Raw genomic sequence first — 23,945 nt, forward strand, 5'->3', positions numbered from 1 at the left:
GCTGGGCCAGGGCGCAGGCGCGGACAGCACCCTCACCCACAGAGATAGGAACGGGTAGAGAGATCGAGGAAGGGAGAGGTCCCGGGTGGACTCGGAGGAGAACTCCGCCCGCCCGCCCCAAACAGCTCCTCCTGCGCCAGACCGGAAATGCCTATCCAGATGGGGGCGGGCGCCACTCTACCCTTTAGTTGATCTCTGTGCCTCCTTCCACGCCGCGCGGCGCTGGCGACGTCATCAGAGGCGGCCGCTTTCCCGGGGCGGTTGCTGGGGCAACGGGCGGAGACGCCGCGCGGCCTGCGGGACGGGAAGGCGATGCAGCTGCGCCACGTCCGGACCCTGCTCACCCCGCAGGTGGGAGCCGCCCGCCCCGGCCCCGCCAGCATCAGCCTCCGGGGGGGGCGGCCCAGAGAGAGGGCCGGGCCAGGCGGGGAAGGGGATCCCGGGACGGGGGGGAGGGAGGCCGGGATGGGAGGGGCGGGGGGCGCAGAGTCCCGGACCCGCCGTGCGGGGCCCTCTTGGGGGTGGCGCCTGCCGTGGCTGCTCCGGCCTGAGCGGCGTCGCTGAGCCTCGACATCTTCCTCCTCCTCCCAGGATGGGGCCGCCAAGGTCACGTGCATGGCGTGGGCCCCCAACAACGCCAAGTTCGCCGTCTGCACCGTGGACCGCGTGGTCCTCCTCTACGACGAGCACGGCGAGCGGCGGGACAAGTTCTCCACTAAGCCCACCGACCCCAAGGTAGCTCAGCCAGCGCTCCCCCCCCCCCCGCTCAGTCCCAAGGGGAGCCGCCATCGGAGCCCCCGGGAGACATGGCTCTGGCAGCTGAGCCCTTCTCAGCCCCGGTCGTTGTTGGGGGGGGTGACCCCCAGAGCCTCCGGGGAACAGGTCCGCCTCAAGCCCCTCAAGGAAAGAGACACACAGAGCAGGCGACTTGCTCTAAGCAAGGGTGCCCCCCCCCAGGTATGGCTGAACTGCATTGTCCCGTCCCCCCACTAGCTTGCCACCTGAGGCTGCTGGCAGTTTGGAGCCCCAACAACACCTGGAGGGCAAGGGCTGCTCCCCATCCCTGGCCTCAAGAAGGGGCTGCTGCAGAGCCTGTGGGTTCAGTCTTGAGCCCCGGGGGGTGGGGGGGAGACAAGCAGCCTTGGTGGCCAGCTCTGGGCTCCTTTGGGCAGTAGGACAGAAACAGAATTTTTAAAAATGCTTCTAGAATTTTTAAAAATACCAAACCGTGGTAACTTGGTTCTTTTGAAATCCTGAGAGACAAGTGATATCCCATATGCTATAGGACTTTCAATAAGACACATTGGAGACCAGATCTGGGTTTATATACCTTTCATGTAACATTTATTTTCTATAGTCAAGTATACATTGATACATTGGTACCAAGAGGTTCAAACACTCACACAAATACTCACACAAGTGGCAGTAATTCAGCTGATAAGCAACACCAGGAGAAAAGTGTTTAATGGCACTGGAGCTATTGGGTCTTCCTGTACCTGGAGCTGGTCAAAAGACAAAACTGCCATTGGGCAACACAAAACTGTGGGATGAAGGTGTTGATGCCTCCCAGCCCTCAGGTCAAGAGCAGCTCCTGAACTCATAGCTTGCTGCCACACGTGTGCGCTCGGCTGCCCTGATCCTCTGCTGGAGGGGGCAGAATGATCCCCCAAAGCCCTCCCAAACTCAGGGACACTTCAGTGACAGTTGAAGGCAGGAAGGCAGGTAAACTTGCAAAGCAACTTAAACCAAATACACACGACTACTCACTGTGGCGATGGCAAGTGAGTCTGTGGAATCTCAGAATGGGTCCTCACTCCCGCCGTTATCCCTGTGTCCTCTCGTCCCCTAGTATGGCAGGAAGAGCTATGTGGTGAAGGGCATGGCATTCTCCCCAGATTCCACAAAGATTGCTGTTGGGCAGACGGACAACATAATTTTCGTCTACAAGATTGGGGAGGAATGGTAAGAGTCTTTGCATGGTGTGGGGAGAGCAGTCTGGCCTGGCCCCTTTCCCCACTTCTTCCCACTCCCTTTCCATCCCAAGAGGATGGAAGAGTCTAGCATTCTGTTCTCACAGTGGCCTTTTCTGTAGTGTCCTTCCTGCTGCAAGGACAGCTGCCTGCCCTCATAGCCCAGGTGGCTGTTGCAGATGGAGGCTTGCTTTCCTCTCTGGAGCCTCACTTGCTATGGGGCAGAGTTGAGGGGGCACAGTGCTCTTTACTGCTAGATGCTCTGCATTATCTGATCCAGTGGGATGCCTTAGCAGCCCTGTGACATGTTTCCTGGAACCACCACAGTGGTCTTTGAGGATGACTCTTCTCTGTTTGCTCTTCTTCAGGGGGGACAAGAAGGTGATCTGCAACAAATTCATTCAGACGGTAAGACCCAGCACCCAGTCTCCATGTGCCTGCGGAGACCCTCAAGGCTGCTGTTGGGGCCTCCTCACCTCCAGGCTTTCATTACTGGGCAGTTGGGAGTTATCAAACTCCAGGGGATGTGCTCAGTGGCTGCAGGGTGGTTCCTGGTTACAGAAAACATGAGCCTTTCACCCCAGAACTCACCAACCGAGTTGCAGATAAAGCTCAGTCCAGACAAGCCAAGGCCGAGCGCAGAGAACCAGTCTTGGTCCCAACATGATTCAGAGACAAAGTCTCTCCTCTCTTCTCTCCTGTCCTCCTTTTTTTCTGCTGGGCACGACCCCCACTCTCTTGTGGGCTGGAGGGGAGGGGGCAGCATCAAAAGGGCTCTGAGAGAAGCCTCCTCTTCCAGACACCTCCTTCAGAGGAGTCAGGTGCCTCTTTGCAGCTCCTCCTCCTTGAGCAGCCCATCAGGGGTGGAGCTGGGCCTCCTCCCTGCCTGCTTTCCTCCTCCTGACCCCCTTCTTTTTGCCCTGTTCCCCACCAGAGCGCTGTCACTTGCTTGCTGTGGCCGGAGGAAAACACCATCGTCTTTGGGCTTGTTGAGGGCAAGGTAGGAGTGGCCTGGGAAAGAGCCCGCCTGGAGCCTCCTGCAGAGGAGACCCTCCGTCTGGCCCTGACGTCTCCTGGGGCTCCCTCTTCTCCCTGGTTTGTTGCCCTGGAGGGAGTGTGGGGGTTTGGAGGTGCCTCTCGCTTGGCTCCCTTGCACATCAAAGGCTGACCAGACTTTTCTCTCTGGCAGGTTCGCCTGGCCAACACCAAGACCAACAAATCATCCACCATTTATGGGACAGACTCCTACGTCGTCTCCTTGGCCTCCAAGTGAGTGTGGGAGGGAGAGGAAGCCCCACGGGGCAGCCCTGACCCCCCCCCACCTCAGGTCTCTCTGACCTGAGGGCAAGGCCCGCTGGGGCTCCCTGATGACCTCCTTTTGTCTTCCTCCTTCTGCACAGCATCTCGGGGAAGGGAATCCTCTCTGGACACGCAGACGGAACCATCGTGCGCTACTTCTTTGACGATGAAGGCTCTGGGGAGTCACAGGTGCAGGCAGGCTCTCTTCTCTCAGGAGCCCCCCCCCCCCCACCTAGACCAGGCCCGCGCAGAGACCAGGGCAGGGGGAGTCATAGAATTATAGAGGGAGAGGAACCCCAAGGGTCATCGAGGCCACCCTCCTGCAATGCACAAAATGCACCCAACCTCTGCTTAAAAACCTCCAGTTAAGGAGACTGGTCACACTGGCTGCCTCCGAGGCGTGGAAGGGCCCCAGAGAGCACCTTCGGTTTGGGGAGGTGTTGGTGAGAGGGGAGAGTTATTTCCAAGCAGCCGTTTTGTTGAGGTGGATGGAGGGGCTGCTTTCAGCAGGGAGCTCATGGGGTGGCTGTCTCACACTCGTTTCAAAGCCCTTGTGTGCTCTTTGCCTGTGCCAAGCACTCAGGCAGCCTTTTAAATGAAGCAGGGGGAGATTAGTCCCAGCAAGGCTGCCCCCGCCACCCTCCAGCAATGCCTATTATCCCACTAAGGTCTTTCCTGCCCTCCTGGTTTCCCACCTGCACCTCGTGGTGCAGTGCAGGCCCCCCCCCCCCGGCATTCAGAGAAGCAAAACGTCAGGCTGTGCTAGGTGGGGAGAGCAGAGAGTTTGGCCCTGCCTAGGGGTCTCAGCTGGCTTTAACACCGGGGGAGCAGATCTTTTTCTCTCTCCGGCTTTTCACTGCTCCCTGTTTCTTGCTCCTGGTGCTTGGACAGGGCAAGCTGGTGATCCACCCCTGCCCCCCCTACGCCATGGCCTGGGCCTCAAACAGCATTGTGGCCGCCGGCTGCGACAAAAAGATGGTGGCCTACGGGAAGGAGGGCCACGTCATCCAGACCTTTGACTACAGCCGGGACTCTTCCGAGAAGGAGTTCACGGTGGCGGCAGCCAGCCCAGGGGGCCAGTCCGTGGTCATCGGCAGCTTTGACAGGTGCGGCTGAGCCGGCGGGCCGGGACGGGGGGTGGGCGCTGTGCTGGGGGGCAGGCCTGTTCCCCCTCGGACCCTCACTGCCTGCCCCCTTGATTTCCCCAGGCTGAGGGTGCTGAACTGGAGCCCCCGCCGGAGTGCCTGGGAGGAAGCCAAGCCCAAGGAGATCCCTCACCTCTACACCATCACCGCCTTGGCCTGGAAGCGGGACGGCTCGCGGCTGTGCGCGGTGAGTGGGGCAGGCCGCCTTCTCTGCCGGATCATGCCCGCTTGAGGCAGCTTCCCTGCAGGGCGCCTTGGGTTGGCAGGCAGGAAGGGTCTGAGGGGTTGTGGGCTGAAAAGGCTTTTGTTCCTGCAGGGCACCCTCTGTGGCGGAGTGGAGCAGTTTGACTGCTGCCTGCGCAGAAGCATTTACAAGAATAAGTTTGAGATGACCTACGTGGGGCCCAGCCAGGTATGTGTTGCGGCCGTAGGGTAGTGACTTATGGCTGCGCTGGTGGGCTCTGGCCATGGACTGTGGGGTGGAAGAAGGGGGAGGGGGCTGCTGGAGGGAGGGCAGCTTGCCCAGAGGAAGGCCTGTCCTGCTCCTTTTACTCCTTGCTGCTCTTACTCAGGATAAGTGTAAGAAAATGTTCTCCAAGCAAAGGTCAGTTTTGCTGCAGACCAAGATGCAAGCAAGGTCCTTGATTTGCCAAGGGGCCGAAAGCGTGATGAGCAAACTGCAGAGGCTACACTCTGTTCCGGAAAATTGTATTAAATACAGTTAGTGAGGTCCAAGCCAATTTTGGGGGAAATAAGAGCTGTGTCCATCCAAAACTGTTCATGAGCCAAATATTCAGGCCCAAGAAGGTTGACTCAAAGAAAATGAGTAAGAGCCATTTCCCAAACGGAGGGAGGAGCAAGATCAGAGCAAGAACTCCAAGAAAGGGCCAGCTGGGCTCCAAATCTCTGAAAGATGCCAGTTCAGCTTTGTTCAAAAGCCACCCCTTTCTGAGGAAGTCTCGGGTTGTAGCACTGAGTGCAGTTTTTTTCCTGATTCTCCTTTGTCATCCCAGATTTTCTGCATTCCTATTTGTCCTTTTCTCTCACCAAATTTCAGTTGGTTCAGGCTTCACTATTTTCTTTCTAAAGCATTACTCTTTTTTTGCTTTTTGCCTCGACTAATATTGCGTTTGGATTTTTCTGGACCCTGTGGCACACATCTAAGACCCCGGGAGTCTCTAGACTGGTAGCTATGTTCTTCTCTTAAACTCAAAGGCAGCTAATTAAACTAATTAGGGCAGCTGGGATCATGGAGTCAGCTTATTAATGAGAGGGCTGGCAGAGTTTAGCTGGGCCATTGTAGGATTCATTATAATCTTGTATGTTGTGAACCTGGCATGTAATAGCTACTTAATCATTTCTTAGATTCTCCCCTCAAGATGCATTTATGTATTATGTGCACATAGTTTTCCTCTTTGATATATTGATTCTGTCTTTCATAAACTAAAATGCATTCACTAGTCTTCTGCTGATGTAGTTCAAGTAAATCTTTCTGAATGGATTATAGCCCCTCAGGCTTCATTTGGCCATTCTCCCTCTCGCTCATTGGGGCAAGGAAGGGCCTCACTTCCAGCCCCTGCTGCTTTTCCAGGCTGGAGCCCACAGAAGCTCCTGCCACCACCAGGGTGATAATTTTTAAGGTGCCACAACATATGACTCAAATTTAAAGCCCTAAACGGCCTCGACCCAGTATACCACCCCCATTGCTCAGCCTGGGCACTGAGGTCCATCTCTGAGGGTCTTCTGCTGGTTTCCTCACTGCAAGAAGCAAAGTTACAGGGAACCAGACAGAAGGCCTTTCCAGTAGTGGTGCCCTCCCTGTGGTGCCAAGGAAATAAAGAATGACCTGAAAGCAGCCCTGTTTAGGGAAGCTTTTAAGGATTGATGTTTTAATCACGTTTTTGTATATGTTGGAAGCTGCCCAGAGTGGCTGGGGAAACCCAACCAGATGAGCGGGGTATAAATAATAAAATTATTATGATTATTATGATTATCATTACCGTTATCATTTTCATTATCATTATTATTAAATTCCACCTTTTCTACTTGTTTATCCTTGAAGGTCCTCAACCAAATATTTTGGAACATACATCTTCTTTAAGAAAAAAACCACACACGCAAACAGGAAATGCAATTTCTTCCATCAGCATCTTTTAAAAACATGAAATAATAGAAACAGGAAACTTGTGGAAGCACCTGTCTCCTCAGAAGGAGGCTGCCTCCTCCTGGCCCAAGAGCTGCTCTGCCCCTCCTGTCAGCCAGCTTTCTTTCCTCTGGGCTGCAGAGCGGGGAAGGACCGGCCATCTCCTTCCGCTGCAAGCTGCCCTTGTGTGTGACAGCGGAGGACGGAGAGGATCTGAGTTGTGTCACTCATCCCCCTCTCCTAGGTGATTGTGAAGAACCTCTCCACCGGGATGCGGGTCGTGTTGAAATCCCACTATGGCTATGAGATTGACGAGGTGAAGATCCTGGGGAAGGAGCGCTACCTTGTGGCTCACACCTCCGACACGCTGCTCCTGGGGGACCTCAGCTCTACCAAGCTCAGCGAGGTGAGCATCCTGCGCCTGCGGGGAGGAATTTGGCAGCCTCCCAACGGGCCCCTGGGGTCTTCACGCAAGAGAGCCCAGAGGACTGCAAACAAGTGGGGCAGCTTGGCTGATGCACAGGCTTGGTGGGAGGGCAGTGGGGGTCTCTGGGTCTCTTTGGCGGGGAGTGGGCTGGGGCAGCCTTGCTGAGGGTGGTGTGGCTGGCCTGGAGCTCATGGGCACCTGCCCTCTCCCCCGTCTCTCTCAGGTCGCCTGGCAGGGATCTGGCGGGAATGAGAAGTTTTTCTTCGACAATGAGAATGTAAGTTGGCCGGGCCTGCAGTAGTGCAAGAAGAAGCCTTTTCCGTCCTTCCAAGGATGAAGGTTCTGGCCGGTCTGCAAGGAAAGCAACGGTCTTGGGGGAGGGTAGCCCCGTGGGTTGCTCTGGGGGTTTGTCCCTACACCACAGGGCCTCTTTTGTGGGGCAGGGGTGGCTCCTTTCTTCCTTCTCCCAATCTCTCCTTTTCCCTAGGTCTGCATGATATTCAACGCAGGGGAGCTGACCCTGGTGGAGTATGGGAGCAATGAGATCCTGGGTTCTGTGCGCACTGAGTTTATGAACCCCCATCTCATCAGGTGAGTGAGGAGGCCCTCTTTCTCCCATGGGAAAGAAGAAGAGGGAGCAGTGCCCCCCCCATGTATTATATCCTTTCTCTCTCTCTCCCAGTGTCCGCATCAATGAAAGGAGGCAGCAAGGAATGGAGGAAAACAAGCGCCTGGCTTACTTGGTGGACATCAAAACAATAGCGACAGGTGAGCGCGGACCCCCTTCCCAAAACTCCCCATCCCCCTGGCAGCGCTTCAGGCTGGCCCCAGGTGCCTCTCCTGAGCCACCTGCCTTTCTCTGCCTCTTCTCAGTGGACCTCGTGGGCAGCTACAATATTGGCACCGTCAGCCACGACAGCAAGATTGACTGGCTGGAGCTGAATGAGACCGGGCACAAGTTGCTCTTCCGGGACAAGAAGATGAAAGTGAGCGGGAGGCCAGGGGTGGAGGGGGGGCCGAAGGCACAGGAGGCCGGCAGACGTGCCTCCCTCCCCACCTCCGCTGATCCTGCGCCTCTTCTTCCCCGCCCCCCCAGCTGCATCTCTACGACATTGAGAGCGCCACCAAGACCACCATCCTGAGCTACTGCTCCTACGTGCAGTGGGTCCCCGGGAGCGACGTCGTGGTGGCCCAGAACCGGAACAGCCTCTGCGTGTGGTACAACATCGACACCCCCGAGCGAGTGACCATGTTCCCCATGAAGGTGAGGCGGCTTCTGTCCCGAAGGGCTGAGAGGGCCCTGGGTGGGCAGAAGGCAGGGCTTAAGCCTGGGGCTTGGCTCCCGGCAGGGTGACATCGTGGACCTGGAGAGGAGCAACGGCAAGACGGAGGTGATCGTGACCGAGGGGGTCAACACTGTGTCCTACACCCTGGACGAAGGGCTGATCGAGTTTGGCACCGCCATTGACGACGGCGATTACCACAGGTGGGCGGCTGGGAGAGGAGCTGGGGGGGGGCTGCGTCACCAGCAGGAACGTGGAACCAGCCAGAGAACAGTCCCTGGCAAGGCCTTGGCAGAGATGGAGCAATATGGGAAGACGCAGAAGGGGTGCAGACCAAGGGATAGACAGACTCCTGTAAGCCACCCATCTGGCTGGAGAAACCAGATTGGTATTATTATTATTAAGGATTGTGGAGTATTACCTCAATATATGATCACATATAGTATAAAAAACCTTTATTTAGGATCATTTTAAATATATCATTAAGTTGATGGTATTGTAAACAATCAGTTAATTATCCTCTTATATCTTCAAACCTTTTTAATTTCAACTCATGATCTGTTTCTATTAATAATTTTTTATAAGATACACAGTCTTTTCTCATATTTGCTTTTTTAAGGATATTTCCTCCAGTGGGTTTGAGCCACCAGAGTGTTTTTTGTTCTCATAAAATTTTACATTTCCCCCATACTTCATACACCGCTTCCCTTACTGCATGATTCAAAAAAGCTTTATGAACTTTTAAAAAAGCTTTCATAACAAATTCATGGGGGGGGTGGATGGAAGGGAGTTCCTTTGTCCAGCTGGGCTTCCCCCTTCCTGTTAGCGGCCCCGATCCTCACCCCCTTCTGCCTTCCACGCCCAGGGCTGTTGCCTTCCTGGAGACGCTGGAGATGTCTGCCGAGACGGAGGCCATGTGGAAGACGCTGAGCCGCCTGGCTCTGGAGGCCAAGCAGCTGCACATTGCAGAGAGGTCCGTGGGGAGGGGGGAAGGGGCCGGGCTGGCCCCAGAGAGCAGCTGGTAGCCCAAGGGCAGTGAGGCAGCAGCCTGGGGGCTGGTTGGGGGATTCCTCACGGCTCTCTGCCCCCTTGCACCAGAAAACGGTCTGGCTTAGTTCTACACGCCAACCAGGCATCCCGGGACTCTGCTCACCGTCACCTCCAAAGGGAGCTGCACCTCTCCCATGTCACCCACTCAGTCGTGTTTCTGTGTGGGGCAAGGATGGCCAAGCGGACCCCGCCCCACACCCTTTCCCATTGCTGCTTCTGCATGAGATTCAGGCTGCACAAAGTGTCACATGACCCCCATGACAGCGTCTCTCTCCGCCGCCCCCCCCAGGTGCTTTGCTGCTCTGGGCCACGTCTCCAAGGCCCGCTTTCTCCACGAGACCAACGAGATTGCTGACCAAGTGGCCAAGGAATATGTGAGTGGGTCCCGCGGTGGGGGGTGCTGCCCCTTTGCGTCCCTCTGTGCTCCTGACCCGCTCCTCCCAAACCTCGCCTCTGTCCTGCATCCCCCACAGCCCCTTTCCCTGCTCCTTGCCCTGCCCTTCTTGCCCACGGCAGAGCCCCCTCCCTCTCCCCCCACCCTGGCGTCCCACCTGACTGAGAGCCGCCCGCTTTCTTCCAGGGAGGGGACGGCACAGACTATTACCAGGTGCGTGTCCGCCTGGCCATGCTGGAGAAGAACTACAAGCTGGCGGAGATGATCTTCCTGGAGCAGGTGAGCCCAGAAGTGGGCAGGGGCGTTTGTGGGCGGCTCCAGAGTCCCCCATCCCCCCCTCACGCTGGGCTGTCTCCTCTCCTCTCTCCAGAACGCTGTGGAGGAAGCCATGGAGATGTATCAGGAGCTCCACATGTGGGACGAGTGCATCTCGGTGGCCGAGGCCAAGGTAGGGGGGCAGGGGTTTGGGGAGGGGGCACTGGACTGCCGTCACAGCCAGGCCCCGTGGGTGCTGCCACCCTCCTTCCCTCTGCCCACAGGGCCACCCTGCGCTGGAGAAGCTGCGCCAGGGCTACTACGAGTGGCTGCTGCAGACCCAGCAGGAGGAGCGGGCGGCGGAGGTGCAGGAGGGCCAGGGGGACCTGCAGGCGGCCATCGGGCTCTACCTGAAAGCAGGGCTGCCGGCCAAGGCGGCGCGTCTGGCCACGGGCCGGGAGGAGCTGCTGGGCAACACCGACCTGGTCAACCGCATCGCCACGGCCCTCATCCGAGGGGACCTCTTTGAGCAGGTGAGAGAAGCTGCAGGGAGGGCAGATGCGGGCGCCTTCAGACTCACTCCCTGCTCCACCCCGGAGCCCTTCTGGCAGGGGCGGAGGAAGGGTGTGTGGTGGGGGCGGGTGCCCCGGGTGTCACCACTGAGGGGGGTGACAAAAGGCCGGGCAGCATTCACCGCGGGGCCTGCAGTGCACCTGAACCACGCCTCTCTCCTGGGAGTGGGCTTGGGCGCTGGCAGGCTTTGCGCTGCCCCAAATGGTCTGCCTGCCGCCTCCCCCTCAGTTGTAAGGCGGCTGAGGGGAGGAGGCAGGCAGACTCCTGCCCCAGCTGGCCCCGCCCTCGCCCCTGAGCGCAGGGCCTGCGCACCAGCCCAGCCCCTCACTTGCTCACCTTCTTTCTAAAAGACCCGCCTGTTGTTCCCTCCCCCCTCTGTCTCAGGCTGGGGAGCTCTTTGAGAAGATCCGGAACCCCCAGAGGGCCCTGGAGTGCTACCGCAAGGGCAGTTCCTTCCTGAAAGGTATTGCGGGGCCTCCCCAGCCAGCTCCAGGGGGTGGGCGGGCGTTTCATGTATCTATTTAAAGTTGACCAACACCCTTTCCCCTTAATGAGGCAAAAGAAGCCAGCAGAGTCCTTGGGCACAGCTCTCCCTCCCTTGATCCCCAGGAGGAACATTGGGGGGTTTTCTCAGCAGTGGAGGCTGCCGGGTCTGGCCTGTGATTTGCAGCTGTGACGCCTCCTGCCCAGGCTGGCTGCCCCGCTTTCCCCAGCCCTGGCTGCCCCTCTGCTCCCTGGAGTGCTAGTCCTGGGCCAGGCCCCATCCTGGCCCCAGGCTGCCTGCCCACGTCTCCGTCTCCCCCTCCCGGCAGCCGTGGAGTTGGCACGCTCCGTCTTCCCCGCCGAGGTGGTGAAGCTGGAGGAGGCCTGGGGGGACCACCTGGTGCAGCAGAAGCAGCTGGATGCTGCCATCAACCACTACATTGAGGCCAGGTACCAAGGCAGCTGGGGTGGGGGGCACTCTGCCTGCCTGCCTGCCCTGCAGCCTCCCCCTTGCAGCTGGCAGGGCCTGGCCTGGGCTCCTCTCTCCTGCCATGGGGAGAAGCCTGGCCTCTTCCAGGTGATTCCTGCCATGCGGGGGGGGGGGGTGGCCCCGGGGGCCCTTCCAATTCCTCGGTTCCATGGTGCAGGTGCGCCATCAAGGCCATTGAGGCAGCCATTGGGGCACGGCAGTGGAAGAAGGCCATCTACATCCTGGAGACGCAGGACAAGAAGACGGCCAGCAAGTATTACCTCCGCGTCGCCCAGCACTACGCCGCTCTGCAGGAGTATGAGGTGAGAGCCCCCCCCCAGCACCCCGGGCCCCAGCGGCTGTCCTGTGGGCAGGAGCCTGACAGGAACCTCCTTCCTCCTCCTCCTCCAGATAGCGGAGGATCTGTACGTCAAGGGAGACCACAGCAAGGAGGCCATTGACATGTACACGCAGGCGGGGCGCTGGGAGCAGGCGCACAAGGTGAGGCTTTCCGCTGGGGGGCTCATCCCACTCTGGGCTCCGGCTGCAGATGGCCACCAAAACCCACAGATCCACAGCCAGGCCTTCATGGCATGCAGTGCAGGAGCCACGGATGGTGTCCTTTGGCTGTTCCTTGCGCTGCAGCCATGAGGCCCTCTGGAATCATAGACTGGCAGAGTTGGAAGGGACCCCCAGAGTCATCTAGTCCAGCCCCCTGCAGGGCAGAAATCACAACGAAAGCATTGAGAGACCTTGCAGGGGCTCCGTCTGGGAAGCAGAAGGGGAAGGAAGGGGTGGCATTTGGAGTGGCTGGCCTTGTTTGCCCCAGTGGCGGGCATTCTTGGGGGGGCGCTCTTCTCTCCTGCGGGGGGGGGGGGAGGCGGGGGTCCCTCCTTCCTTCTGGCTCCCAGCCCCGACTCTCCTTGCAGCTGGCCTCCAAGTGCATGCGGCCCGAGGACGTCTCTGTGCTGTACATCACGCAGGCCCAGGAGATGGAGCGTCAGGGCAAGTACAAGGAGGCCGAGAGGTGGGTGCTGCGCAGGCTCCTTGCTGGGGTGGGGGCCCACACCCTCCTCCTCCCCCCCGGGGACCTCGCCCTCAGTGCCCAGCTCTGCCCTCCTCCCCAGGCTCTTCATCACGGTGGACGAGCCGGACCTGGCTATCACCATGTACAAGAAGTGCAAGATGTACGACGAGATGATCCGCTTGCTGGGCAAGTACCACAAGGACCTGCTCAGCGACACTCACCTCCACCTGGGCAAGGTAGGTAGAAGACGGGGAGGGGGGCCAGGAGGAGCCAGGCTCAAGGGGCGTCACGGGCTTGTTTGTGCCCCAGGAGCTGGAAGCTGAGGGGCGCCTGCAGGAGGCAGAATATCACTACCTGGAGGCCAGGGACTGGAAGGCGAGCGTCAACATGTACCGCGTCAACAGCATGTGGGACGAAGCCTACCGGGTAAGCAAGGGCAGCTCCCAGCATGCACTGCTCCAGGGGGGCAATGGGCTGAGCCTTCGCTCTGACCCAGAGCGGTCCAACGGAGTGTTGCAACACGTTAGCGGGTCTGCTGCACTCACCAGCGTAGCCAACCGGGGGCGGGGGGTGCACCAGGCAGCACGTGGGGGAGGGTGGCACAGCTCCAGGGAGGCAAGGCCAAGCTGCGCCCGGCTGCCTTGTGTGTGGGAGAAATACAAAAAGTCAATGGGCTGTGAAGCATTTTAGCAGAGTAAAACACTTAAAGGTTTTGCAGTTTGCTAAAGCTTAGGAATTAGGCAATTGCACCTTTTTATCCCCTTTATTTGTGGTCTGCTGACCTCTATCTCTTCACCCCTGTTGCAGAGAATGAGCCATTTGTTTTTAGCAAGATAAACAAACAAACAAACAAACAAACAAACAAACAAACAAAAAGGTTTACTTACTCAGTGCAGGCAGCAAATGCAGCAAAGCAGTATGCAGAAAAAAGAGCTGCAGCAAAGCACGTTTGCTTAGCTTGGAAGTGTGGTGAAAAGACAGTCTCCTGAGAGGCGGAAGGAAGTTAAAGGATTATCTCCTTGGTTACAGAATTCCTGCCCAGAGAAGGCAAGGAAAGTGGGTCACACAGAGGGTCCTTTCTGGGGAGTTTCAGAACTCTCTGTGCTCTCGCCCTCTGCTTGTCTAGCAAAACACAGTTGTGATTTGGCTGCAAACCCCACAGAGAGAGGCGGGTGGGAGGCCTTCCATCCTGCCTTGGGCAGTGCGTTGGGGGGCAGGAAGCTTGTTGACCCATGGCCTCCTTTCTGCCCTGGTCCGAGACAGGTGGCCAAGGCTCACGGTGGGGCAAACTCCCACAAGCACGTGGCCTTCTTGTGGGCGAAGAGCCTTGGCGGAGAGGCCGCCGTGAAGCTCCTCAACAAGTTTGGGCTCCTGGAAATGGCCATTGACCACGCAGCCGACAACAAGTGAGTGAATGGCCTCAGCTGCGAGTCCCGCATTGGGGGTTGGGCTGGATGACCCTCAGGGGTCCCTTCCCGCCCTGTGATTCTAAGGCAGAAGGGCTTCAGGGCCGTCTTCTGCCCACATGCCCCTCATAGTTAGCTTTGCTGCAGCAGGCGTGGCTGGGCAGGGCAGGGTCCTTCCAACACCCACCAGTGGCCCCCCTGACCCTGTCCTCCCTGGGGCTGCCTCCCAGCAGGGGCCTGTGGGTGGTGGCTCCACTGCCCAGCCCCTTATCTTCTCCTTGCTCCTCCTTAGCATGTTTGACTTTGCCTTTGAGCTGGCCAGGCTCTCCTTGAAGCAGAAGCTGCCAGAGATCCACTTCAAATACGGCTCCTTCCTGGAGGATGAGGTAGGAGGAGACCCTGCCTGGAAGGTGGGTGGGGAAGCTGCTCTCTTGGGCAGAGAGAGAGGCTAATCCACACCCCCCCCCCCCCCCGCACACAGGGCAAGTTTGAGGAGGCTGAAGTCCAGTTTGTGAAGGCCGGGAAGCCCAAGGAGGCTGTTCTGATGTGAGTGCCGCCCCCGTCCCCCAAGACGCCTGGCTCGGCCCCCTGGGAGGATGTCCTCTCCCGGCCGCCTCTCCTTCCCTCCCTGACCCTGTGTGCCCCCCCAGGTACGCCCATGCCCAGAACTGGGCGGCCGCTCAGCGAGTGGCCGAGGCGCACGACCCGGAGAGCGTGGTCCTTGTGCTGGTGGGCCAGGCAGACGCCGCCTTCAAGCAGAAGGAGTTCCAGAAGGCCGAGGCCCTGCTGCTGCGGGCTCAGCGCCTGGACCTGGCCGTGAAGCACTACAAGGTAGCGGGCTGAGGAGGGCGGGGAGGGCCCAGGCTCTGGGCACCGTTGCTCTGGGGCAGCTGCCTTCCGAGGTGGCGCATGGTGTCTCCCTCCTCCCCAGACGCTGAGGCCAGAGGGGATCCCGTGACCCTGCCCTGGCTCTCTCCCCCAGGAGGCTGCCATGTGGAGTGACGCTCTGCGCGTCTGCAAGGAGTTCCTGCCAGGAGACCTGGAGGCGCTGCAGGAGGAGTATGAGCAGGAGGTGGCCAAGAAGGGGCCCAGGCAAGCAAAGCCGGGGGGCGGGGAAGGGGGGCACGTGACCTGGCTGCCCCGCTGTTCCCAGGGGCCTAGAATCATAGTTGGAAGGGACCCCCAGCCCCCGGCAGTGCAGGAATCTCAGCTAAAGGCCTGCACCCAGTTGCTGCTCTGGGGTCCAGCAACTGCACGGCCCCCTCCTCCACCACTGAGGCTGCCTGATTCAGGATACCGCAGTGGCCCCCAACGCCTGTGATGAGTGCCTGCCCGGGGAGGCTTTAGTTGCAGGCCCTGCGTTTCTGGGGGCTGGACTAGATGACCCTTGGGGGACCCTTCCAACTTGACAGTTTTGGGAGTTCTTGTTTCCACCTAAGACATCGGTGTGACTCAAGGCGGCGTACAAAAATGTCAAGCCTCCAACACGGCAAGATTAAGAAGGGAGCCGAGGAGGGCATGGCAGAGAGCCTGCCCCGAAACCCCTTGAACCCGTCCAGGGCGAAGGTTCCTGAAGTCAGTGAAGAGCCGCCCTCCCCAAGCCTGCTCTTTAGGGGGGTGGGTTGCAGGGACCCCCGAGCGCTTCTCCTCCTCCTCTCCCCTGTCCTCGGGCGTTGATTGGGTGCTGTTGGCCGGCAGGGGCGTGGAGGGGATCCTGGAGCAGGCGAGAGAGTGGGAGCAGGCGGGCGAGTTTGCCCGGGCCGTGGACTGCTACCTGAAGGTGCGGGACCCCGGAAACAACCCCCTGATGGAGAAGTGCTGGATGAAGGTGCGTGTTGCTCTCGCTGCAGGATCCGTTCCCTGCCAGGCCCCTGGGGGCCTCTGAAGCCAGAGGGCTGTGCCCAACTCGCCTCGGGAAACGGTCTCCTCTCCTTTGCCAGAGACCTTTAGCAGAGATTGGGCGCCTGTCTGTCCGAGATGCTGTCACTGAGATCCCTGTGGTGCAGCGGGTTGGACTAGATGACCCTGGGGGCCCCCAACCCCACAGGTCTGTGATTGTGCCTTCCCCCCCCCCTGCAGGCGGCTGAGCTGTCCATCAAGTTCCTTGGCCAGCCGCGGAGCATCGAGGTCATGCGGCTGGTGGGGCCCCAGCTGGTCAGCATTGGCAAGTTCAACGTGGTAAGGAAGGGCCAGGATTTGCAGGGGCCTGGCCTGGGATGAGCCATGGGGGGGGGCCTCCAGACCCCTGGCCCCGGCTGAGCCCCCCACCTCTGCCCTCCCAGGCAGCCGAGCTCTACCTCAACCTGGACCTCATCAAGGAAGCCATAGATGCCTTCATGGAGGGAGAGGAGTGGAACAAAGCCAAGCGGGTGGCCAAGGAGCTGGACCCCAGGTAGGCTGGGGGGGGGGTCCCCCAGGAAACCCCCTTCCCTCTAGGCCAGCCAGGGCCGCCGAGGTGGCCCTCAGCGTCCTCCAGCTCAGGGTGTCTGACCTATTGCTGTTATTATTTATGAAATATTGGCCTATCGCCATATGAACTGGGGGGTGTTGCACTGTTTACTGTGTTACGTATTTTTGTGTTTTTATTATTGTAAACCACCCTGAGGGCAGTGTAGCATTTAATTTACTACTAATACTACTACTACCACCACCACAGTGGTACCTCGGGTTACATATGCTTCAGGTTACAGACGCTTCAGGTTACAGACTCCGCTAACCCAGAAATAGTACCTCAGGTTAAGAACTTTGCTTCAGGATGAGAACAGAAATTGTGCTCCGGTGGCACAGCGGCAGCAGGAGGCCCCATTAGCTAAAGTGTTCAGGTTAAGAACAGTTTCAGGTTAAGAACGGAGCTTCAGAACGGATTAAGTTCTTAACCCAAGGTACCACTGTACTATTATTAATTGGTTGCTTTTTCTTGTCAAAGACAACTCAAAGTGACTTGCAGAGAACAAAAGCCCACATAAATACATTTAAACGAAAACAGCGCACACACCCCTTTGAAATAATATGTAAAAAAACACCCTGCGAGAGCCCACAGATAGCTTAAGGCCAAAGGGCTTGGAGAATAGGATCGCTTTTGCCTGGCTCCTGAAGATCTGTAGTGAAGGTACCCAGTGAGGCTCCCTGGGGAGTGCATCCCGCAATTGGGGGCCACCACAGAAAAGGCCCCTTCTCATGTTGCCACCCTCTGGACCTCTCATGAGGAAGAAGGGCTTGGGTGACAGTCGCAGGGTCTGGGTTTATAGTCCTGCGCATGGGGTGGGGTGCCTAGCAGACCCCCTGGCTTCCCCTCCGTGCTTTACTTCTAAGAGCTGGGGGGGGTGTCTGGGTGGGTTCCTGCCTGCTCCAGAGGGCCCAGCCCTTCACTTAGGGCCCCAGAGGCTGGGCTGGGCCCCAGGTAGCTGCAAGGGCCCTTCTCTGCCCGGCTGCAAGTGACAGCCCCTTCCCCTGCGGCAGGTACGAGGAGTACGTGGACCAGCACTACAAGGAGTATCTCAAGGACCAGGGCAAGGTGGACTCGGTGAGATGGGGGGGGGTGATTTCAAACGCACAGCCAGCCCCTCTTGTTCCCTGGGGGGCTCTGCATCCCACACATTCAGGCTGCAAATGGCTGTGAGCTTTCTCCAAGGGCCTCCTAAGGAACTGACCCCCAACCTGCCCCACATGCCCCTGGTGGTGGGTTTTGAGACCTGCCCTGGGAAGAGCTGCGTGGTTAACCAGCCAAGCCCAGGGTCAGGGCCTTTCGGGGGGTCTTCGTGCCAGAACAAAAGGTGGCAGCCTCTGGCTTGGCTTTGGGGAGGCTGCCCACCCACCAAGGCCCAGGCTGGTTTGGCCCATCTGGTCAGCGCTTCCTTTCCCCTCCGGCAGTTGGTGGGAGTTGATGTCATGGCTGCCCTCGACATGTACGTGGAGAGGGAGCAGTGGGAGAAGTGCCTGGAGACAGCTGCCAAGCAGGTATGGGGCAGGGACCCAGAGGGGTGGGGGGGGGCGCTTGCCTTCAGCAGCAAACCTGCCTCTGCTTCTCCTGCAGCCAAGAGCTCCCACCCAGCAATACTGGCCGGTGTCTCCACCCGCTATTGTGGGGCAGGCAAGGTGCTGGGATGTGGGGCAAAGGCCCACAATCAAGGGGCTGGGAGTAGGCTCCCTCCTCTGGGCTGCAGGAGGCACAACCTCTGGCCTCCGACTTCCCACACCAGAGCAGCTGGGAGCCTGGGTCACTTGCGGGGAGGGGTTGGCCAGTCTTCCCCTTCTCCCCACCCCCAGGAAAGGGGAAATGCTGAGCATGGGCCCCACCAGCAAAGAAGGGGCCTGGCCCCTGCCCCTCGGAGCCCACCGTGTGTCCCCCTCTCCCCCTTGCAGAACTACAAGGTGCTGCACAAGTACGTGGCGCTCTATGCCACCCACCTCATCCGCGAAGGCTGCTGGGACAAAGCTCTGAGCCTCTACGTCCAGCACGGCGCTCCCTCCAATGCCCAGGTAAGTGGAGACCCCCGGGAGGCTCTGCCTAGGGGAAGCCTGGCTGGGCAGCCCTTGCCCTGTGCCCATGACAGGGCGGAGTCGCAAGAGGCGCAGGCAAAATGAAGGGCAGGGCAGAGGGGCCTGGTGGCCCGGGGGCAGCCTTGCAGCATCCTTCTGGCAAAGGGGAGCTTGGCTGTGCCAGCCCAGGCTGCCATGGTCAACGAAAGAGACCAAAATGACAGGTGGGTCCTGCAGCAGTGGGGCGGGCAAGGGGGCAGCCCCACCCAGGACAGGCGGTGCACCTGACCCCCAGAGCAGAGACCCTCCACCAGGTCAGGGTCCCATCTCAGTTGAGCTGCCCCCGCTGCCCCTCTCGCTCCTTCCTTTCCCCTCAGAACTTCAACATTTACAAGCGGCTTTTTGTGGAGATGGTGAACGTGCCTGGCATGAACTGCGCAGAGGCCTATCACAGCTGGGCCGACCTGCGAGACGTCCTCTTCAACCTGGTGAGAGTGGCGGCAGTGGCTGCAAAAGTGCCTCAGGATGGGCTGGGATCTGGCTGGGGCTGGGGGGCAGGTCCTGAGTCCCCCCCCCCCAGTTTAAGGTTCTCCACTGTATCTTTGGGGTGAACCGCCTTCCGGGCCAAATGAGGACCTCTGTAGGCCTGCCAGATGGAGGTTCCTCCCCTGCTGTGGGTTTGCTTCGCTCTGTAGGGGGGGGGGGAGCATCCAGGTTCCCACCAAAGACGTTCTGCTCTGAGGCAGAAAATCCTTTCCAGAGTAATAGAAATAAGGAGTTGGAGAGGGACCCCCGAGGGTCATCTAGCCCACCCCTTGCAATGCCCCCACTTTGGGCAAAAGATTCCTGCACGGCCGGGGTTGGACTAGATGACCCTTGTGGTCCCTTCCAACCCTGCAGTTCCATGATTCTGTGAATACAGCAGTTGCAGTTGCTGCTTGCATTTCTTGGCCCTCCCATGGAAGGCAGCAAAGGGGTTCTTCCCCCCCCCCGACTGCCCTGCCTTGTGTGCCAAGCCCAGTGGCCCCTTCTCCCCACTTCTCCCCACAGTGCGAGAATATTGTGAAGTCCAGCGAAGCAAACACGCCGGCGCACGAGGAGTTTGAGACCATGCTGGTGGTGGCGCACTACTATGCCACGCGGTCGGCAGCCCAGAGCATCAAGCAGCTGGTGAGAGAACAAGAGAGGCCCGGGGAGAAGGGGAGAAGGTCTTGCCCTCAGCTCTGGTTTTCTCTCATCCACGCTTCCTCCTTCCCCAGAGGAAGAGAGGAAAGAACCAGACTGTCAGCTGCTTCTCCTCCCATGAAAGGAGGTTCACATCCTGCGCCGCAGCTCTCCCCTGGCCCAGAATCCTTTGCTCCCGAGGGCCAGAGGCAGCCAGTTGGGTCCGGGGGACCTTCCTCCAAGGTGGGAGGCCTCTGAGCGATGGGGAGGGAGGGTGACGACTGTCCCTTTGCCTCCAGGACACGGTGGCAGCCAAGCTCTCCATCGCCCTCTTGCGCCACACGGAGCTCATCCCCGCAGACAAGGCCTTCTATGAAGCCGGGTCGGCAGCCAAGGCAAGAGGCGGGGCAGGGGGCGCCTGGGTCCAGCGGGCAGCTGAAGCCGGGCTGGGGGAAGAGGCTGGGGATGGGGATTGGCCAGTCAGCCCCATCCTCCCCTGAGGGGCGCCCAGAGCCCAGTTGGGGACCCAAGAGGCTGTTGCCTCCCACTGGCCTTTCCTTCCACCCTCTGAGCCACACAGCAGCCATGGGAGCCAGCCTCTCCTGGTCCCCTGTGCCCAAAGACCTCCCTCCAGAGCAGCCTCCAGGGCCCAGTGGCACCACCCCAGCCGGAAAGGACCCTGGAGTAGCTGCAGCTCCATTCAACTCCTCCACCCCAGCAGGTGGAAAGAATTTGTGTGCTGTGACGGGATGAGGACCCCTGCCTGCCCCCGGCACCCCCATTCTTAGCCCCTGCTCCATCTCGGGGTTTGGGCGGCTGCCCAAGCACTGCTGTTCTGAGGCAGCTCCTTCCCCCACCTTTGTCTGCCTGGCCCAGGAGCCTCTGATCCAGCTGCCAGGCAAGGGATGGGGTGGAGCCTGGGACCTCCAGCACAACCAGCGGGCAAGAGTGCTTTGGGCTGCCCCCAATATCCCTCCGCCCTCCCCGCCCGGCATCCCTCAGCTGGCAGCATCAGGGAAGGAGGGGCAGCCAGAGCAGCCTCTCACGCCGCCCCTATCTCCCTGCAGGGCGTTGGGTGGGAGAACATGGCCTTCATCTTCCTGAATCACTTTCTGGACCTGACGGACGTGAGTGTTTCCTTTGGGGGCGGCTGGGAAGGGGGCTGGGGGGGGGGACGGCCTTGGTAAGAAAAAGGCCTTCCTGTCTCTGCTTCCCAGGCGATTGAGGAGGGCTCTCTGGACGCCCTGGACCACTCCGACTTCCAGAACACAGACATCCCCTTTGAGGTGCCACTGCCTGCCAAGCAGCACGTCTCGGTGGGTGCCAGCGACAGCCGGGGGGAGGGATGGGGGAGGGAAGGTGCTCCCTGGGGGGGGGCAGCCCTGCACCCCACCCTGCCCTTGCTCTGCGGCCTGCCTGCATCTGAGAGGCCCCTACACTCCCCCCCCCCATGGCAGGAGGAGCAGCGTGAGGAGACCCGCGACTGGGTCCTGACCGTCTCCATGGACCAGCGGCTGGAGCAGGTCCTGCCCCGCGACGAGCGCGACACCTACGAGGCCTCTCTGGTGGCAGCCAGCACCGGCGTGCGCTCCCTGCCCTGCCTGATCACAGGTGAGGAGGGACAGGACCCTCGCAGGGGACCCTGGGGGCCACCCAGCCCTGCCCCCGCTCCGTGCGTCCCAGGTGGCCGGCTGGCTGGCTAGCTGGGGGTGGCCACTGCTGCGCCCCCGTCCTGTAAGAACATAAGAGGAGGCTGCTGAATCAGGCCAAGGACCCACTTAGTCCAGCATCCTCTTCTCACAGGAGCCAAAGAGATTCAAGCACCAGAGCAACACTCTCCCCTCCTGCACTTTGCAGAAACTGGGATTCAGAAGCATCCCTGTCTCCAGCTGTGGGGGCAGAGCAGAGCCATTGGGGCTGGGGGCCTTGGAGAGCCTTTTTCTCCTCCATGGATTTGCCCCGTCCTCTTTCAGAGCCGTTCAGCTTAGTGGCCGCGGCTGCCTCCTGCAGGAGGGAGTTCCACACTTTAACTATGCTCCCCGTCCTGAACCTAACAATATTCAGCTTCACTGGGCATCCACAATATCTGGTGTTGTGAGAGAGGGAGAAAAACTTTCTCTGTCCCCCATGCCATGCGTTATTTTATACCCGAATCATCTCTGCCTGCCTTCAATGCACTGAGAGATTCGCTGCTTGCAAGTGTGTTTCCTTGAGCCTCAGTCAAGGGTTAATAATAATAAATTTTATTTATATCCCGCCCTCCCCAGCCGAAGCCGGGCTCAGAGCGGCTAACATCAAATGTAAAACACATTAACATAAAATCAGACAATCAATTAAAATACATCCTCAAAACAGATCAGGATCAGAATAAAATCCAATCAGATGGCAACCCGCAGATGAGGTTGCTGGTCTTCGGCGCGTCTCTTGGGGAGGCCTCCCAGCCTGAGCCAGAGAGGGGACCCACACCATCTCCGTGCGCCGAGCCCAGGGGCAGCAGCTGCCCCTGCCCCAGCGGAGCTCCCAAGGGAGCGGCCTTTGTTGGGGGAGAGCTGTGCCCTGTCATGGCGCCTCCAACTGGTCTCATCTCCGTGCCCCTTGCCAGGCTACCCTGTGCTGCGGAACAAGGTGGAATTCAAGCGCCCTGGCAAAGAGGCCAACAAGGAGAGCTGGAACAAGTTCTTGATGGCGGTCAAGGTGAGAGGGAGAGCGGTGTGGTGGTGGGGGGCCCTTGAGAGGCTGGCCTGGGCCCTACCCTGCCCTGACTTTCCTGCCCTCTCCTGCAGATGTCCCACAACCCCTCCTGCCAGGACGTGCTCAAGTTCATCAACCAGTGGTGCGGGGGGCTGCCTGGCACCAACTTCTCCTTCCAGTGACGCAGCCAGGACCTGACGCTGGAGCCTTCCTTCTTTCTAATTAAATGTTATCGTTTCTACATCTCTCTTGTCATCTTTCTAACCAGCTGAAGGGAAGAACTGGAAGCAGCCGAAGCAACTCTCAGAGGAAAAACATGGAGGGTTAGAGGGGTCCCTCTGTCCGTTACCTGGAGAGAGTCACATTCCTGCTGATCCTGGGGCTGGGCTGGGCAGGGATGTTGAAACCCCTTTGTCCACCCCAGCACCACTCTCAGGATTGAAACCGCTCCCTCCCTCGCCAAAGGGACCATCTTCACCTGTGTGCGTGTTGGTATACAAGGAGGGTGACCCTGTCTCTGGGCACAGATGGGGTGTTCTTCTCAGATAAGAAGCGCTGGGCCCAGTTGCAGTGGCCAACCTGATGCCGTAAGGGAAGCCTGCAAGCCTTCTGCCCACTGGCACTTCCCAGCAGCTGGTTTTCAGCTGGTCTGGAGAATCATGCTTTTGGTGCCCCATCCATGGCTGACATGTGACACTCCCCCACCCCGGCAAGGTTGGAAGGGGGTGGCCATGTGAGCCGCCTCTGGTCTGGGGCTTGTGGCGCAAGCAGCACTCAGAGCTGAGCAGCCCTAAAAGGAAGGTGGCAACTCTCATGCGGGTGCTCCAGGTACAGATAGGGGCCGTCTGGGAGGGTGAGCAGCCGGGGAGCCTATGGCACTGCCAGAGCCCCAAGCGAGGATGTTTGGGTCCCAGTGGGAGCAGCAGAGATGGGGGGGGGGTCATGTGAAGGAAAGGACTGTCCACTCTGAGTCTGTACAGTTTAATTCTGCCACAGCACTTGGATCCTGAGTACAACTGGCTGGGTGGGGGCCGGAGGGGCACAGCTCTGGTCAAAGGGTCTCCTGGTGTATGGGAAGCCACGTTCTGCTGGGCAATGGGGTTTGAGGCCGCCGCCCAGCCCCAGAGCAAAGGGACACAAACCAATTCTCTCTAGTCTGACGCCCATCTCTGTGCTGCTCTCCTTGGAGTGATGGCTGCAACATGCCCCTTCTCCATCTGGGCATTGGGGGGCAGTTTTGATGGCAAAGTAGGTGCAAGTGCTGCTCTTCACAGCGCCAGGCTGGGTCACAGAGTAGCTCTGCAGCTACTCCCAAGGAGCACACAGCTGCACTGAGGAGCCCCAGCCACAGGGTGTATTACAATGTGGGGAGCGGAGAATTAGTATGGAAGAAGCATCTCTTCCCCCCACCCTTGCAAAGGGGTGCCAGTTGAGCCAGGAGAAGATTCTTGCCTGGCTAGTAAAGTAGCGCTCTCCTCTGCCTTGGTCAGACCCCACCTGGAGTCTTGTGTCCAGTTCTGGGCACCACAATTTGAGGATATTGACAAGCTGGATTGTATGCAGAGGAGGGCGACCAAGATGATCAAGAAACAAACCCTTATGAGGAATGGTGGAAGGAACTGGGGATGTTTAGCCTGAAAGAGGAGACTGAGAGGAGATATGAGAGCCATCTTCAGATATCTGAACG

At 59.1% G+C, this 23,945-nt stretch overlaps 1 protein-coding gene across 1 annotated transcript; it reads left to right on the forward strand.

The window, feature by feature from the left end:
- Positions 1–25: 25 nt before the first annotated feature.
- IFT172 (intraflagellar transport 172) lies at positions 26–22,501 on the forward strand. Its single transcript, XM_083434353.1, has 48 exons — positions 26–351; positions 592–735; positions 1,850–1,962; positions 2,339–2,378; positions 2,905–2,970; positions 3,160–3,239; positions 3,371–3,458; positions 4,161–4,375; positions 4,478–4,601; positions 4,731–4,826; positions 6,802–6,963; positions 7,208–7,261; positions 7,472–7,575; positions 7,667–7,752; positions 7,858–7,970; positions 8,081–8,248; positions 8,334–8,470; positions 9,133–9,240; positions 9,607–9,691; positions 9,898–9,990; positions 10,082–10,159; positions 10,251–10,499; positions 10,924–11,002; positions 11,352–11,472; positions 11,670–11,814; positions 11,903–11,992; positions 12,421–12,518; positions 12,619–12,754; positions 12,828–12,944; positions 13,782–13,924; positions 14,217–14,310; positions 14,406–14,470; positions 14,575–14,755; positions 14,907–15,016; positions 15,623–15,752; positions 16,004–16,102; positions 16,207–16,316; positions 17,384–17,447; positions 17,795–17,881; positions 18,287–18,403; positions 18,781–18,891; positions 19,454–19,573; positions 19,867–19,962; positions 20,635–20,694; positions 20,785–20,883; positions 21,025–21,178; positions 22,170–22,261; positions 22,351–22,501. Exons 1-48 carry the CDS (start codon positions 313–315, stop codon positions 22,438–22,440), a joined length of 5,250 nt encoding a protein of 1,749 aa, XP_083290479.1. The 5' UTR covers positions 26–312; the 3' UTR covers positions 22,441–22,501.
- Positions 22,502–23,945: the final 1,444 nt, after the last annotated feature.

This window comes from Podarcis tiliguerta (assembly GCF_965153285.1).
Source record: "Podarcis tiliguerta genome assembly, chromosome: 3".
Taxonomy (NCBI): Eukaryota; Metazoa; Chordata; class Lepidosauria; order Squamata; family Lacertidae; genus Podarcis; species Podarcis tiliguerta.

What these genes read in the sequence shown, in the direction of transcription:
- IFT172 (XM_083434353.1), top strand. Translation starts at nt 313, where the DNA reads ATGCAGCTGCGCCACGTCCGGACCCTGCTCACCCCGCAG. An exon ending in GGGCAGTTCCTTCCTGAAAG is followed by an intron (nt 11,003 to 11,351) that starts GTATTGCGGGGC and finishes CCCTCCCGGCAG; the next exon opens with CCGTGGAGTTGGCACGCTCC. An exon ending in GCTCCTTCCTGGAGGATGAG is followed by an intron (nt 14,311 to 14,405) that starts GTAGGAGGAGAC and finishes CCCCGCACACAG; the next exon opens with GGCAAGTTTGAGGAGGCTGA.